General features: G+C 50.0%; 1 protein-coding gene across 3 annotated transcripts in view; it reads left to right on the top strand.

Annotated features, from left to right (window-relative positions):
- FAM168A (family with sequence similarity 168 member A) overlaps positions 1-14,510 on the top strand; it is a 261,845-nt gene that overhangs the window by 243,643 nt on the left and 3,692 nt on the right. For 2 of the 3 annotated variants that reach the window (XM_074152155.1, XM_074152148.1), the window contains 3 exons: positions 1,646-1,771; positions 10,394-10,536; positions 12,988-13,162. In XM_074152155.1, the coding sequence (XP_074008256.1) occupies positions 1,646-1,771; positions 10,394-10,536; positions 12,988-13,162 (444 nt within the window). The remainder of the gene's footprint in view (positions 1-1,645; positions 1,772-10,393; positions 10,537-12,987; positions 13,163-14,510) is intronic. The other variant, XM_074152163.1, reaches the window with a different exon arrangement.

Here is a 14,510-nt window from a genome sequence, read left to right as displayed (position 1 = left end):
TCCAGCAGGTCACTCCCAACCTGTCCTGGTGCAGGGGGTTATTCCTCCCCAGGTGCAGCACCCTACACTTGCCCTTGTTGAAGTTCATCAGGTTCCTCTCTGCCCAACTCTCCAGCCTGTCCAGGTCTCGCTGGATGGCGGTACAGCCTTCTAGTGTGTCAGCCACCCCTCCCAGTTTTGTATCGTCAGCAAACTTGCTGAGGGTACATCAGAGAAAGGGGACATCGGCGACATACCCTGACCTCCAACCTTCTAGAGATCTTGGAGAATACAGTAATTTGGTGTAGAGAGAGCGTATCAGTCTACCTTCTGCGTTCACCAAAAATACCTTTAAAGGCAACATAAATTGGTGATTTGCTTTGATTCCAGCAGCTATATCATTTTACTTCCTTTACCTTCCACAACTTCTCAGCGAAGTGTCCTGCTGAGCATCGATCAACCCTCGCGTGGTTTTCTTTCCTTAGTAGCCGGGAGTTGCGAAATACGTACATGGAAAACCTGGAGCTTATTTCTTTTGTAATGACATCAAGAGCAGCTTGTTCAGCTGATGGGCAGTGAGCTGTAACAACCAGTTGAGGCTTTCAGAAGATGCGTTCACTCCGTTGGGAGGCGGTGGGGCTTAAACCAAGGATGGCGGGGGCCACCAGCTGAGATTAGTCTGGAACAAAAAGTTAGGACGGATCCATAGTTTCAGGGAAAAAACCACAACACCATAAAGGCAGAAAAAGACTTGTTAAGCCTTTCCTGGAGGCACCAACTTTGGGATGGAGCCTGTGGCCTGCAGGCTTGTGTTGGTGATCTGCCTTCTCCGTAGATGTGCTCCAGAGGCCTTGGGTCTAACAGCAATCCCTGTTAGATCCGCACTGGCAATGTGTTTGGATATAGGATAAAGGTATAGCCAGTGCTGGTTCATCATACACAGGTGGATTGTGGCAGTTTGTATAAGACCTTTTCCTCTCTCAGAAAATTTAAGACCCTCAAAATGACTGAATTCTGTTGGTCCCCTCTCAAATCCCACAAGATTTGGCTCTTGAGACTCTTCTGGATTATTTTACTTGGCTTCCTAAATACTTTTCCGCAAACTGGGATGGATACAGGGTGCCCTGCCCAAAGCTACTGCTTCTGCTGACTGTCCTTTCCAGAGTTTCCAAGTACTACCAACACTGTGATGGGATGGTCACAGCAACCATTACCTTCTCCACTGGTGGTACCTGCCATGCAAGCATCTCAGAGGGGTTTACTGTGAATAAAATGCCTTGCACACAAGGCTCAGCCTGCTTCCCAGCTGGGAAGCACAAGGCCGAGGGCAGCTGTTACTGGTCCCAGTGCCCAGAGGTGACCAGTGGTATCTGGTGAGGGATGGTGACTCTGCTAGCCATGTCCCCCAGGTGTAGATCTTCATGCAGGTCACTTAGCTTGGGAAACCAGTTGTTTGGGGTAGGTAACTGGTTTGCAGCCATGCTCTGTGCAAACCATCCCTCCCTGGGGAGCAGGTGGGGTCAGAGGAACCACGGTGAGAAATTCCTGTGTCCTTAAAAGGTGGGGGGAAAGGAAAAGACCAGCAAAGTGGCTCAAATGTGACATAAACGGGGGAAGTTGTATCTTCATTGCTGTGTGTGACACCTCTTCTCTGTCTCCACTCAAGCTACACTTCTGATGAAGCAAGCCTGGCCACAGACCTCCTCCTCCTGTGCCACGGAGGGCACCTTCCACCTCCCGGTGGACACCGGGACCGAGAACAGAACTTATCAGGCTTCTTCTGCAGCATTCAGTAAATAAACCTTTTCTTCTGGGGTTTTACTTGGTTGTTTTGTGCCCGTTTGCCTCCCCTGCCCTGGGTTGTTTGGGGATGGCGTTAGTGGGGATCAGCCTGGTTGCAACGGATGGGATCATCCATGCGCGTGCAGATGTATGTTGTCCCCATGTGTCCTTCCCTGGGTGCTGAGCCCTGACAGATGTGAGGGTCCTAGGGGTGCTCACCGGCACCATGTAGCAGATCCATCACCTTCTGCTGCTGGAACTGCCCCGTGGGAACGTTGTCCTGCTGCTGCAATTCCCTTCTGGGCTGCAGTTTTGCAGAGCTTTTGGGTTTTTTCCTCTGAAACCCAGGTAGCATCCCTGCTCCTTTCTGTTCTGTGCTAAAACCATGAAGGAGCATGAAAAGGAGAGCACGGACCCTCCTAGCGCTCCTTCGGAGGAGGAAGAGTCAAGTGGAGAAGGGTGAAGGCCTCTCTTTTAGCTGAGCCTTTGGTCCCCGGGAGCCACCTGAGGTTGTTCACAGGTGTCTACCTGCAGTGGTGATGCTCTGTGGTTGAGCAGAACGGTATGCATAGAAAAACCCAAGGGAGGTTATTTCCTATTCCCTTAAAAGTGAGAGAAATCCAAAATAAAGCATGATTTTCAGGGAACCTGGGTGAGTTTTTAACTCAAACTGGCTGAGCAGAGGCAGGGGGAGGAGATGCCGCTTACTGATAGCAGTCAAACAGGCTTTTTCAGGTGGAGCCTTGTCATATTATCCCCAAAGGGGTCAAATTGTGCCTCCAGGAGGGGTGCTAAGCTCCCTGAGAAGGCTCCCGGTGCTTCCCCTGGTATGTGGGGTGTCCTCTGGTCCCTGCCCAACCGCTCTTGCCCTCACCTTGCCTGCTGAAGCGGGGACATGGCTGGTGTGCAAGCGTGGGGTGGGACCGCTCCTAAGTTCAAAACGCAAAATTAACCTTCCAGACACCCCTGGGACCCGGAGAAACTCCCAGTTGTATTTGGAGAAAAAAAAATAATAAGGTATCTTAAAGTGACTCTCCACGGGCCATGTTGTTTCCAAGGCTGGGACCTCTACGCCCGTCACGATGTAGGCTGAAGCGTTCCTCACCGGCTGTCTGCTCCAGGCTCCCTTTTTGTGCTAAATTAAATCATTTACGGAATGAGATGAAGGGAAGAAATACTGTTTCTTTTTCTTTTTTTTTTTTTTTTAATGAAAAGAACTATTAAAAATAAACCTATTAAAAGGCTTCGGGAGACTTTCTCTTTGAAAAGGGACGTCTCTACCATTTGGAGTAGGGGCTGGACCCCTGACACGGTGCCTGCGCTTTGCATCGCTCCTAATTTCACGCCAGAGCAGATTTGACCGAGTTGTAGCTGTTTGGAAATGAGTAGAAACCTAGATATTATTCGGCAAAATTCCCTTGGGAGTTCAACCCATGCCTGGATGCGATTACTCCTCCCCGTTGCACCTCCGGGCTGCCGCAGGTGAGATTCCTCCCTCGAAACCAGAGAGGGCAAGAGCAGGTTCTGGGGTTAGGAGAGGGTTTGGGGGCAAAATTTGGCCGTGGCCACCCAGCGTGGGTGATAAAGGCCAGACCTGTGAAGGTTGGCTTCACAATGCCAGAGAACTGGCTTGGGCACATGTAATTTGGAAATGAAATGTAATAGATAAAGCCTTGAGGTTCAATTTGCAGAGATGCTTCAGGCTTATAGCTGCGGTTGACTTCACCAGAGCTCTGCTGGGAGATGCCACCTCAACCGCAGGCTCTGAAAAATCAGAAGCATTTCAGGTTGGGCATCCCAAATTGGTTCTGTCCTTCGGCTCGGTCTCACCTAGCCCAGGTTTTGTTCTTGGGAGAACAGCCTTCCCCAGGGATCCTGTTGGCAGGAGATGGTGAGAGCTTACTCATGAGCACCAGGAAGGTGTCAGATCTGGATGGAGGAGTGCCAAGGAGAAGGCTGGGAGATGAGTCCTTCTGTTCCCAGGGTGAAGAGTGTCCCGCCAGTACAGACTGGAGCCGCACGCTGAACAGGGATAAATATGAATAAATACGCAATAACTGCTCAGTGCCTCCCCACGTCTGCACCAGTAAGACAGGAAAGGTACTGAGGGATCCACTGGGCTGTGATCCTGCAGTGAAAGACCATGGCGAGACATCCATGAGCTTAAAGGTTGGGTAAGGGCAGCCGAGGTGCCTTTATCCTGACCTTGCCTACAGTGTGGGGACATGCCTTTGTCTTTTGGCTTTTTATCCTTTAATGATGGGTTTTCAAAACTTAGTTTTGCCTGAGGTATTTTGTGTTTTTGCCTAGATGCTCCAGTTGAGATCAGGGAGGTCACAAACACACAGCTTTGCGCACGGTAATGAGCAAGTTTATAGATTTTATGGTCATTTCTGCCCCAGAGCCTCTTGTTTGCTTTTGTCTGGCTGGTGAGGATAATGGTGGCAGTGCCAATGTGCCAGGGAGGACTTGGGCAGAGGCAACGCAAGCCTGCCAGGCAGCTGTCCGTACTGGTGTCCACACCGTGGCATTGTCCCCTGTGATATCCCCATGCTCACCACTCCAATCATAGAATGGTTTGGGTTGGAAGGGACCTTAAAGATCATCCAGTTCCACCCCCCTGCCATGGGCAGGGACACCTCCCACCAGACCAGGTTGCTCAAAGCCCCATCCAACCTGGCCTTGAACCCCTCCAGGGATGGGGCAGCCACAGCTTCTCTGGGCAACCTGTTCCAGTGCCTCACCACCCTCACAGCAAAGAAGTTCTTCCCCACATCTCATCTCAATCTCCCCTCTTTCAGTGTCAAACCCTTCCCCCTCCTCCTATGGTTCCCCTCCCTCATCAAGAGTCCCTCCCCATCTCTCCTGTAGCCTGTTTTAGGGACTGGAAGGGGCTCGAAGGTCTCCCCGGAGCCTTCTCTTCTCCAGGCTGAACCCCCCCAACTCTCTCAGCCTGTCCTCATGGCAGAGGGGCTCCAGCTCTCTGATCATCTTCGTGGCCCAGAGCTGTTCCTCCAGCCCCATGGGCGCAGGGAAAGCAGATGGACAATAAAGCCAGGAAAAAAGGCTGGAGGAGGATGAGCCAAACTGGAGGGTGGTGGCAAAAGCAGGACTAGACACATGGAACCAGTCAGACTCAACTGGGCCATGCAATCACCTTGGACCTCCCAGAGCTGCTCGTGGCTGCTCACTCCTGCCCACAATCTGCCGCAGTGTGAGCCCCAAGCTCTGCCCTGCATCCTCCTTGGGGGATCTGCCTTCTGCTCCCAGGGGTGGGAGTGAACCAAGTGCAGTCTCCTTAGACACAGCTTGAATTTGCTGAAAAAGGTGCAAGACTATTTTTATAGGATCACAGAATCATGGAATCACCGAATGGTTCGGGTTGGAAGGGACCTTCAACTATCATCTATTCCAACCCCCCTGCCATGAGCAGGTACATCTTCCACTAGGCCAGATTGCTCAAAGCCCTGTCCAAACTGACCTTGAACACTACCAATGATAGGACATCCGCAACATCTCTGGGCAACCTGTGTCAGTGTCTCACCACCTTCATCATAAAACATTTCCTGCTACTGTCCAATCTAAACCTACCTTCTTCCAGTTTAAAACCTTCTCCAGGCTGAACCCCCCCAACTCTCTCAGCCAGTCCTCACAGCAGAGGGGCTCCAGCCCTCCCAGCATCTCCGTGGCCTCCTCTGGTCCCGCTCCAACAGGTCCATGTCTCTCCTGTGCTGAGGCCCCAGAGCTGGAGGTAGCACTGGGGGTGTCTCCCCAGAGAGGGGCAGAATCCCCCGCCTCGCCCTGCTGGCCACGCTGCTGGTGATGCAGCCCAGGACGTGGGGGGTTTTCTGGGCTGCCAGCGCACATTGCTGGCTCATGTGAAGTTTGTCACCCAACAGTATCCCCAAGTCCTTCTTGGCAGGGCTGTTCTCTGTCCATTCATCCCCCAGTCTGCATTCATACTGGGCATTGCCCCAACCCAGGTGTGGGACCTTGCACTTGGCCTTGTTGAAATTCATTAAATTCACCTGGGCCCACCTCTCCAGCCTGTCCAGGTCCCTTTGGATGGCATCCCTTCCCGCTAGTGCATCAACCGCACCACTCAGCTTGGTGTCATCCCCAAACCTGTTGACGGTGGACTTGATCCTACTGTCTGTGTCATTTTGAGGGACACCACTCTTTACTGGTTTCCATTTGGACATTGAGCTGTTGACTGAAAGTCGGGACCTGGCCATCCAGCCAGTTCCTCGTCCATCTAAGGAATCATGCTCGCCGTGGACCCTTCATGTGGAAACAAGAGGAGATGGTGATATAAAATTCAACACAGAGCTTTTCACCCCCGTCACCAGCCTTTGTGCCATTATATGCCCCATCCCTGGAAGTGTTCAAGGCCAGGCTGGATGGGGCTTTGAGCAACCTGCTCTAGTGGAGGTGTCCCTGCCCATGGCAGGGGGGTTGGAACTCCATGATCTTTAAGGTCCCTTCCAACTCTAACCATTCTATGATTCTATGATTCTATAGAAAAATTTATCTGTGCAATTCAGGACACTTCTGTGTTGCGGGATCAATAAGGGTGAGATTTCTAGAGTGGTACGAGGGATTTAATCAGCAATTTTAATAGAAGCTGGAGCTTAAAGGCTCACTATTGCTTTTAAAATCCCAGCCTGCTGCTGAACTGCAAAGCAGGAGAAGCACAGGCCATGCCAACCTCCTAATCCTAATAAGGTGTTAGATAGTCATAATTAGGCTTTAAAATTAGCTGTCAGACGTGCTTTGCCGAGAGGAGCCTCTGTCATCTTGTGTCATTAAAACTTGATTACACGTTGGTTTTACCCACAAATTGTTCTATTTTCCCCCAATTTATAAACATGGAAAATTATATCTGCCTGGACTATTATGTTTAATACCTTTCTTTAATATCGTAGCTAAATTGTCTCTGATTCAGCGATCGGGAAAGCAGAGCAAACGTTAGCATTCAAGGTGGTGAAACCACACAGCCTTGAGCTGGTCCACATCTCCAGACACCCGTCAGAACCGAAGCTTGATGCTGACACCTGGCAGCCTGCGAGGTCTTTGTTTAAGGAAAAAAAAAAAAAAAAAGAGTTCAGAATGGAAAAAAAAAATCCATAAGGTTGAAAATCGGGAGGTTGGTTGGTCTGTAGGTGACATTGTTGGGTTCCTGGAGGACCTCGTGGTGGAGTCATCTCCACTTCTGCTGTTGTGGTGAATATGGCTGCTTTGAACCTTCATTTCCTCTCACTTCTTCCATCTCTCATTTAAAGATAGTTGCTCTCCTGCTAATGTGAGTCAGAAAAAAAGGGTCACAGCTATTCCGCTGTTTAATTAACACATTTTTTCCAATCTGCAGTAATCAGGAGGCGGTGAGATGCTGCTTGGGAGTTCCTAGAAAGCTCCTTGTTATCTTCACGCTGTTTCAGTGCTGGGCGGATAATACGGGATATTAGCAGTCTTGAAATCTTAGCCTTCATTAATTGCTGCCCTGAACACCGGTTGAGTAAATTAGTTCATTATATTTGAGTGTTTAGACATCTTATCGCTGGGCTGAGCCTTGACTTCTCCTCTCCATTCTACACAGTCTTTGGTGCTCATTTGCTCCAAGGGTGATTTCTCCCAGCCCTCCTGCGAGAGCTGGCTACCATTTCTCACCAGTAATCCCAGCCCACGTGCTTTTTTTTTTGCTCATGTGAGCCGATTTTTTACCATTTCCATTTATTTTAACCATTCATTGAGCTGTGACCGACACCTTGATGCCTTCGTGGCGCACTTGATGCCTACTGGGGCATCCCATGGCAGCAGCTCAGCTTTTAGTCTACCCTAAAAAAAAACCCCACCCTTAAAGCAGAACTTTAATTATTCTTGAGGATTTTTCCCCAATTCAGCACTTAGGTAATAATATTTCAGGGGCAACTTCATAGAACCTTCCTTGGAAATGCCTCTAAAGGTTGAGAATTCAGGTGCTGCCTGTCCTTGGTGCAGGGACATCCCATCCTTGGGGACTTGCCATGAGGTCTTATGGAACTTCACTGCTGGGTAATAATAATTGGATTATGCAGCATTATCATGGACCTGCTTAAAGCCACCTCTTTGTTTTGGAGAGCAAAATCGGTGGAGATTATGAGGGTCAACCCCATATTCATCCCAAGCCAACAGGTGGGAAGATGCCTTCAAAGGAAGCAGAAGAGCAAAGATCATTATGGGATGTCCTCACTCCAGGGAAAGCCTTTTAAAAAAAGACAAATATGATCAGACTTGCATTAGAGGATCTTGAGCTGGTACCACTGGGTCTTCCTGGAAGGAAATCATAGAATCATAGAACGGTTAGAGTTGGAAGGGACCTTAAAGATCATCAAGTTTCAACCCCTCTGCCATGGGCAGGGACACCTCCACTAGAGTAGGTTGCTCAAAGCCCCATCCAGCCTGGCCTTAAACACTTCCAGGGATGGGGCAGCCACAACTTCCCTGGGCAACCTCTTCCAGTGCTTCACCACCCTCACAGGAAAGAATTTCCTCCTAATATCTCATCTAAATCTTCCCTCTTCCAATTTAAAACCATTACCCCTTGTCCTGTCACTACACTTCCTGACAAAGAGTCCCTCTCCGGCTCTCCTGGAGGCTCCCTTCAGATATTGGAAGGCTGCTATGAGGTCTCCCCGGAGCCTTCTCTTCTCCAGGCTGAACAACCCCAGCTCTCTCAGCCTGTCTTCATAGGGGAGGTGCTCCAGCCCTCTGATCAGCTTCGTGGCCCTCCGCTGGACCTGTTCCAACAGGTCCATGTCCTTCCTGTGTTGAGGACTCCAAAGCTGGACACAAAAATATAATTTTATAAGTGCCAGACAGCTCAGAACTTAATGCAAATAGCAGCAAAAACCCAAAGTGACACCCACAGCCATATCACGTCAGCTGCTATCACATTATCCTGTAGGTTATTTTTTGTTAGGTTAAGTTAGGCTTATTTTTGGGGGCAAATTTCCACATTTTGGAAAGTATCCTTCAGTTTAGTTTGTTCCCAATATACTCAGCATCTCCTAAATGCTGCAAGATAAGTTAAGGTTTCTTTAGACCTTTGATAAAGTGTAGATCATCTGGGACTTGGAGGCTCCAGCTAAACAGCTTGTTGGGATGCTGGGGGATGCTAGGGGAGACTGGGGGGTCACAGCATCACAGAATGCTATGGGGTTGGAAGGGACCTCTGGAGATCATCCAGTCCAACCCCCTGCCAGAGCAGGTCCACCCAGAGCAGGTTGCACAGGAACTTGTCCAGGCGGGGTTTGAATGTCTCCAGAGAAGGAGAGTCCACCACCTCTCTGGGCAGCCTCTTCCAGGGATCTGCCACCTGCAAAGTGAAGAAGTTCCTCCTCATGTTGAGATGGAACTTCTTATGTTCAAGTTTGTGCCCGTTTCCTCTTGTCCTGTCACTGGGCACCACTGAAAAAAGACTGGCCCCATCCTCTTGACACCCACCCTTTAAGTATTTATAGGTGTTGATCAGATCCCCCCTCAGCCTTCTCTTCTCCAGACTAAAAAGCCCCAAGTCCCTCAGCCTTTCCTCGTTAAGAGAGATGCTCCAGGCCCCTCATCATCTTTGTGGTCCTCTGCTGTATGCTGAAGTCCATATTCTTTTCCTTGCACCCTAACAGAAGACAAAAATTGCTGTAATCTGCCTTATCAGAATCACAAAACTGAAAATATTGCAAGGGATATTTCCCTGGTTGCCCAGCTGCCACCCTCCCAAGCCCCCGCTGCTCCTCCTGCCTTGCTAATAGCCTGCCGTGCGTGTTTACCGAGCAGAGAAAATGGCTTTTCTTAATGGCAATAAAGCAGATTTTCTGCTTTTGTCACTAATGCAAATAGCCTGCGGGGAGTGGGACAGGTATAAAGGTGCTTGAGCATCGTGTGGAGTTGCCTTTCCCACCTGCAAGGTGAGCTGATGGCCACAGCCCTCCTTTGCAGGAGGTGAAACTGCTCGGCACCGTCCACCTTGATGAAATACTTCATTTTCATGAAGCATCTATCATTTTCACCTCTTAATATGAAGGTTTGGACCATGGGCGTTGCTTCTTTTCTGGTCATTTCTTGGGGACATAGGCGGGAGACAGCAATGCTGTGCCTTGAAATTAGAACCCCCAGCAAGTAAATTCCAGTATTGGCCATCACACCCAGGGCAAAAAAAGGTGAAAGGACAAAAATCTGGGGAGAAGAGAAGGAAAAACACTATTCTCTACAAGTAGACGTATAGAGATGGCTAAGTGGATGTGGGGATAGTGCTGTCTTAGGTGATTTAAGTGCTGGTTGAGTCCCGTCAAGTTATGCCTTGACCATTGGGAATGCTCTTCAGCTCTTCGGCCCGGTGTAGGCAGCGTGGGAAGAACTGCTGCTGGACTGGGTGGAGGATGGAGACCAGGGGCTGGATGCTGGAGCTGGAGGTCTTGGCTTGGTGGGTTTCATGGGATACCAGTAGATGCTGGTTCATCTTGGTCTCCTCCAGGCTGAGTGATGCCCAGAAAGTAGCTGGTGCACCACGAATGGTGGCTTGGGTTGCTTGTGTGCCTGTTGGACCATCTCTGCAGCTCTAAATCCTCACCCTAACTTGGACTACTCTTGTCTTCACCAGGGTACACTGCGGGGACTCCCTACAAGGTCCCACCGACCCAGAGTAACAACGCACCTCCTCCCTACTCGCCGTCTCCGAATCCGTACCAAACCGCTATGTACCCCATCAGAAGTGCCTATCCACAGCAGAACCTGTACACCCAGGTAGGTACCACGCTGGCCACCGCAGCAGCTCACCATGGCAGCTCACTGGCATGTAGATGCAGCCTGAGGTTCCTACAGGGCTTCATCCTTGGCCATCAGGGCTGAGAACCCATGTCCTGGTGGGATGGAGATGCTCATGGTGGGGCTTGGTGGGTCTCTGAGATGCTGGCATCTCTCTCCTGCCTTCTCCATTGGATCTTCTGGATGAGACATGGTCTTGCACCGTTGTTGATGTGTAGCAGAGTCAAGGCAGTGGCATCCCTGTGACTCGGACAGGTTGGGAATGAGGTCCCTTCCTCCAAAATCACACGCCTGACTGATGGGGCTCGCTGGCTCCAGGGTGGTCCCTGCACCCACCTCTCCCCTCTATCCCCAGCTCTCAATGTTGCTCTTCTTCAGGGCCACAAATAAGTTTGGGTCACCACACAGTCCACTTGCTGGTGGCTGTTGGCATCTCACTCAACTTGCATCACCCTCCTGCCACCTCACTTGGGAAAACCACTGTGTGATCTTCACTGGCACAAATTACTTCAGGCATGACCCAGATACGTGTCCTCATGGAGGAGCTCCTTCTCGAGGAGCTGGATGGATTCCAATACCATCTTCTCTGCTCCTGCATTGCCACTGCCTCCAGCTATGTGCTGGGGCCAAGATCCTCCACAGGGATGCAATTTAGGGCAGATGTCCTCTGAAAATCACCTTGATGGCCCTTCCCACTGAAGATCACGAGCTCCTCAGAAAAATCTGGCCCTACAGCTTCCTTAGCTTCCCCCCTCCTCTTTAAGGTCAAATAACCAACTTCTCCAACACCTACAACCTCATGGAGTGGTTTCTCCATGCCTTGCTGAGACCAGAGCATCTCCTCTTGCTGATTTTGTCTGCTGTCACCTCTCCTTCTGTTAACTCAGTGTTGCGTAAACCTCTGAGGACCAAACCCATCCCTGCCTACTGGTTCCTCTCCGATCCCAGCTGCGGTGGGAGGTTGGCATCCACTAGCAGTGCCCACCGGCAAGCCTGAGATGGAGCAGGGCTTGCGGATGCCGTTCCCCCATCTCTGCTTCCCAGGGACCGGCAAATAAGAGTTTCAACAGCCTGGAAGGGAACAACATCAAGAAGGAGATGCTTTGGCAGATCCTTTCAGCACCTTGTGCTTGCAGCACCCACTGCCTGGGTTGTTCCTTCTTCTGCAGCTGATTTCTCAGTCACCTTCACGAGCTTAATTTATCTTAGCACGTCCTTCTCCTTCCCCAGGGAATTGCCTTTCAGCATCTGCAATTTGTCCTATCAACCTTTGTGGCTCCTGAAAGAAAGAAGTAATTTATTAGTTCCCCTGCATCTCCTTCTCCCCTTAACCCATGCTTTCAGAGGTTCTCTAATGGCTTTCACTAACACACGATAAAGTCTCCCTTCGTTGTTTTAAACCCTCTAATCTTTCTGACCGTCCCTGATTTGCAGGTACCGGTGATGTCCCTGCCTGTCCTGGGGATGGCAGTTCTCTCCCTTGTGATGTTGATGTTTCAGGCCCTTTATTATTTTGGATGTGGACCTTTTTCTGTTGGCTCCTTTCTTTTATTCCCATCCATCCTCCCTTTTTTGAAAACCCCATGGGTCTTGGCAGCCTGGATTTTGGAGCCCGTCCATTGGAAACGCAAGAAGGTGACACGCTTCCTGGACCCAGGCAAGCGCCTTGGAATCAGTTGAGAGCCAGGGCTTCTCCTTTTCTTCCATCTCTCGTTCGTTTTCTATGCCAGAAGCCAAAGTTTTTGGGTCCAGGCCCCATTTCTTCCCACCAAATGGAGACAGCACAGTTTGTCCCTGACGAGCTGACTCTCCAAACCCATGATGCTCATTCCCCTCCCAGTCCCATTGCCTTCATGCATCCTGGGGACCATCCCGCATGTCCCCAGTTCAGCTTCGTCCTTGCTTCTCCATGTCTCCAAGCTCAGGAGCTTGCTCATGGGAAGGACCAGCCCTTTGGCAGCGCTTGAATGATGTCCCACGGGCAGCTCTTTGTACCAGCAGCTACGCGTGATGCCTCCTTGTCTTAATATTGCTTCTTCTGCACCACATCTAGAGGAGCTGAGGGCTTGAAGTCTCGACGTGAAGGACTGTCACAGCAGAGTCACTCCAGGCTCGTGGTACAGGCTGGGTTTGGGAACCTCCTGTGTCCCATCTGGTGTGGGGCTCTGCGGGACTGGCCCCGAGAGCATCACTGCTCTCTCCACAGCAGGATCTGCAGCCAGATCTTGCAGAGCAGAGCAGAGTTAGCTGCTCTAACTCCTTGCTGACAGCACGGTCTGTGTTACCACACTGATACCCCCTGCAGACAGAGCTGGTGATCTTCTCTAAATAAAATACCAGGCTTCAAGTCACTGCTTTGGCTTGTGTTTTCAATTGAATGACAAAGACAATGACGGGGTGGTTTGTTTTTTTTTTCCCTTCTCAAAACAGGGAGCTTATTATACCCAGCCAGTGTACGCGGCACAGCCTCACGTTATCCATCACACCACCGTGGTTCAGCCCAACAGCATCCCATCGGCCATCTATCCGGCCCCGGTCGCTGCGCCCAGGACCAACGGTGTGGCCATGGGGATGGTCGCTGGGACCACCATGGCAATGTCAGCAGGTAAGAAGGAAAATTTTCCCGTGGTCTGAGCCACAGTTTCATCTCTCAGAGTGGGACGTATCTAAACAACCTGAGCAGGATCCTTGAGGCTGCAGAATCGCCCTGCACACAGCTATTTGCAGCTTCTCCTGCTAGTTTTGCTGGCTGCTAACTGCCCTTTGCAGGCAAAAATCAATTAATTTGCTCCCGATACTGATCTAACTCAGTTTTTAGGGTAGCAGAGGAGACCTTTCGTTTGGCTGACTCTAGAGGGATGCACTCTTGCATCCTTAAATATAATATTTTTTCCTCAGTCCATTCTATAAGCGGAACCACAGAATCATAGAATTGTTGAGGTTGGAAGGAACCTTTAAGATCGAGTCCAACCATCAACCCAACACTGACAAACCCACCGCTGACCCACGTCCCTCAGCACCACGTCTGCCCGGCTTTTAAACACCTCCAGGGATGGCGACTCCACCACTGCCCTGGGCAGCCTCTTCCAAAGTTTGATAACCCTTTCAGTGTAAAAATTTTTTCCTAATATCCATCCTAAACCTCCCCTGGTGCAATTGAGGCTGTTTCCTCTTGTCCTAGGTTATTCCTAAATAGAGGAGTAACCAAATTTGTCCTTCAACTACTCTTGTATTTCTATCCTCAAATTCCTTTTCTGGGGTACTTACGGTCTTGCTGCGTATATTTGACAAAATTAACATTAACTTTGGTTTATATATCCCAAACCCTCTGCAATTTTTGCGCGGGATTGCTTCACACTGCAATTAATCGATAGCACGTTAAGTAAGGGTATGGGCTGCTTTTATTTTTTTTTTTCCCAAAGCCTGTATTTCTCCCATTAACAATCCTTCGGATTGTGTATTGAATTATGCCAAGAAGTGCATCATTCATCCTTTTGCATCTGCATTAGCTGTGAAATAGGACTCTGTCATGGTTCGCAATCCCGGTTACAAGCAGAGAGATATTGCAGCCTGGGTGTGCCAAGAGCCGCTCGGCGAGAGATTTACTGTTGCTTATACTGAGAAGTGAATCGATGTAATGAATACACGTGAGGGTGGTGAAGCACTGGAACAGGTTGCCCCAGGGAAGTTGTGGATGCCCCATCCCTGGAAGTGTTTAAGGCCAGGCTGGATGGGGCTTTGAGCAACCTGCTCTAGTGGAGGTGTCCCTGCCCATGGCAGGGGGGTTGGAACTCAATGATCTTTGAGGTCCCTTCCAACTCTAACCATTCTATGATTCTATGATTCTGTGTGGGAAGGCTTAAAATTTAGTTAGTAGCGTTTGTAGGGAGATACCTAGAAACTGAGAGTACAGTTGCTTTGAGCACCCAATTACTCTCAGAATTAAGTAGTTT

This window comes from Numenius arquata, chromosome 1 (assembly GCF_964106895.1).
Source record: "Numenius arquata chromosome 1, bNumArq3.hap1.1, whole genome shotgun sequence".
In the NCBI taxonomy this organism is placed as follows: domain Eukaryota; kingdom Metazoa; phylum Chordata; class Aves; order Charadriiformes; family Scolopacidae; genus Numenius; species Numenius arquata.
The sequence above is the reverse complement of the archived record's forward strand: the minus strand, read 5'-3'. Positions and strand labels throughout refer to the sequence as shown.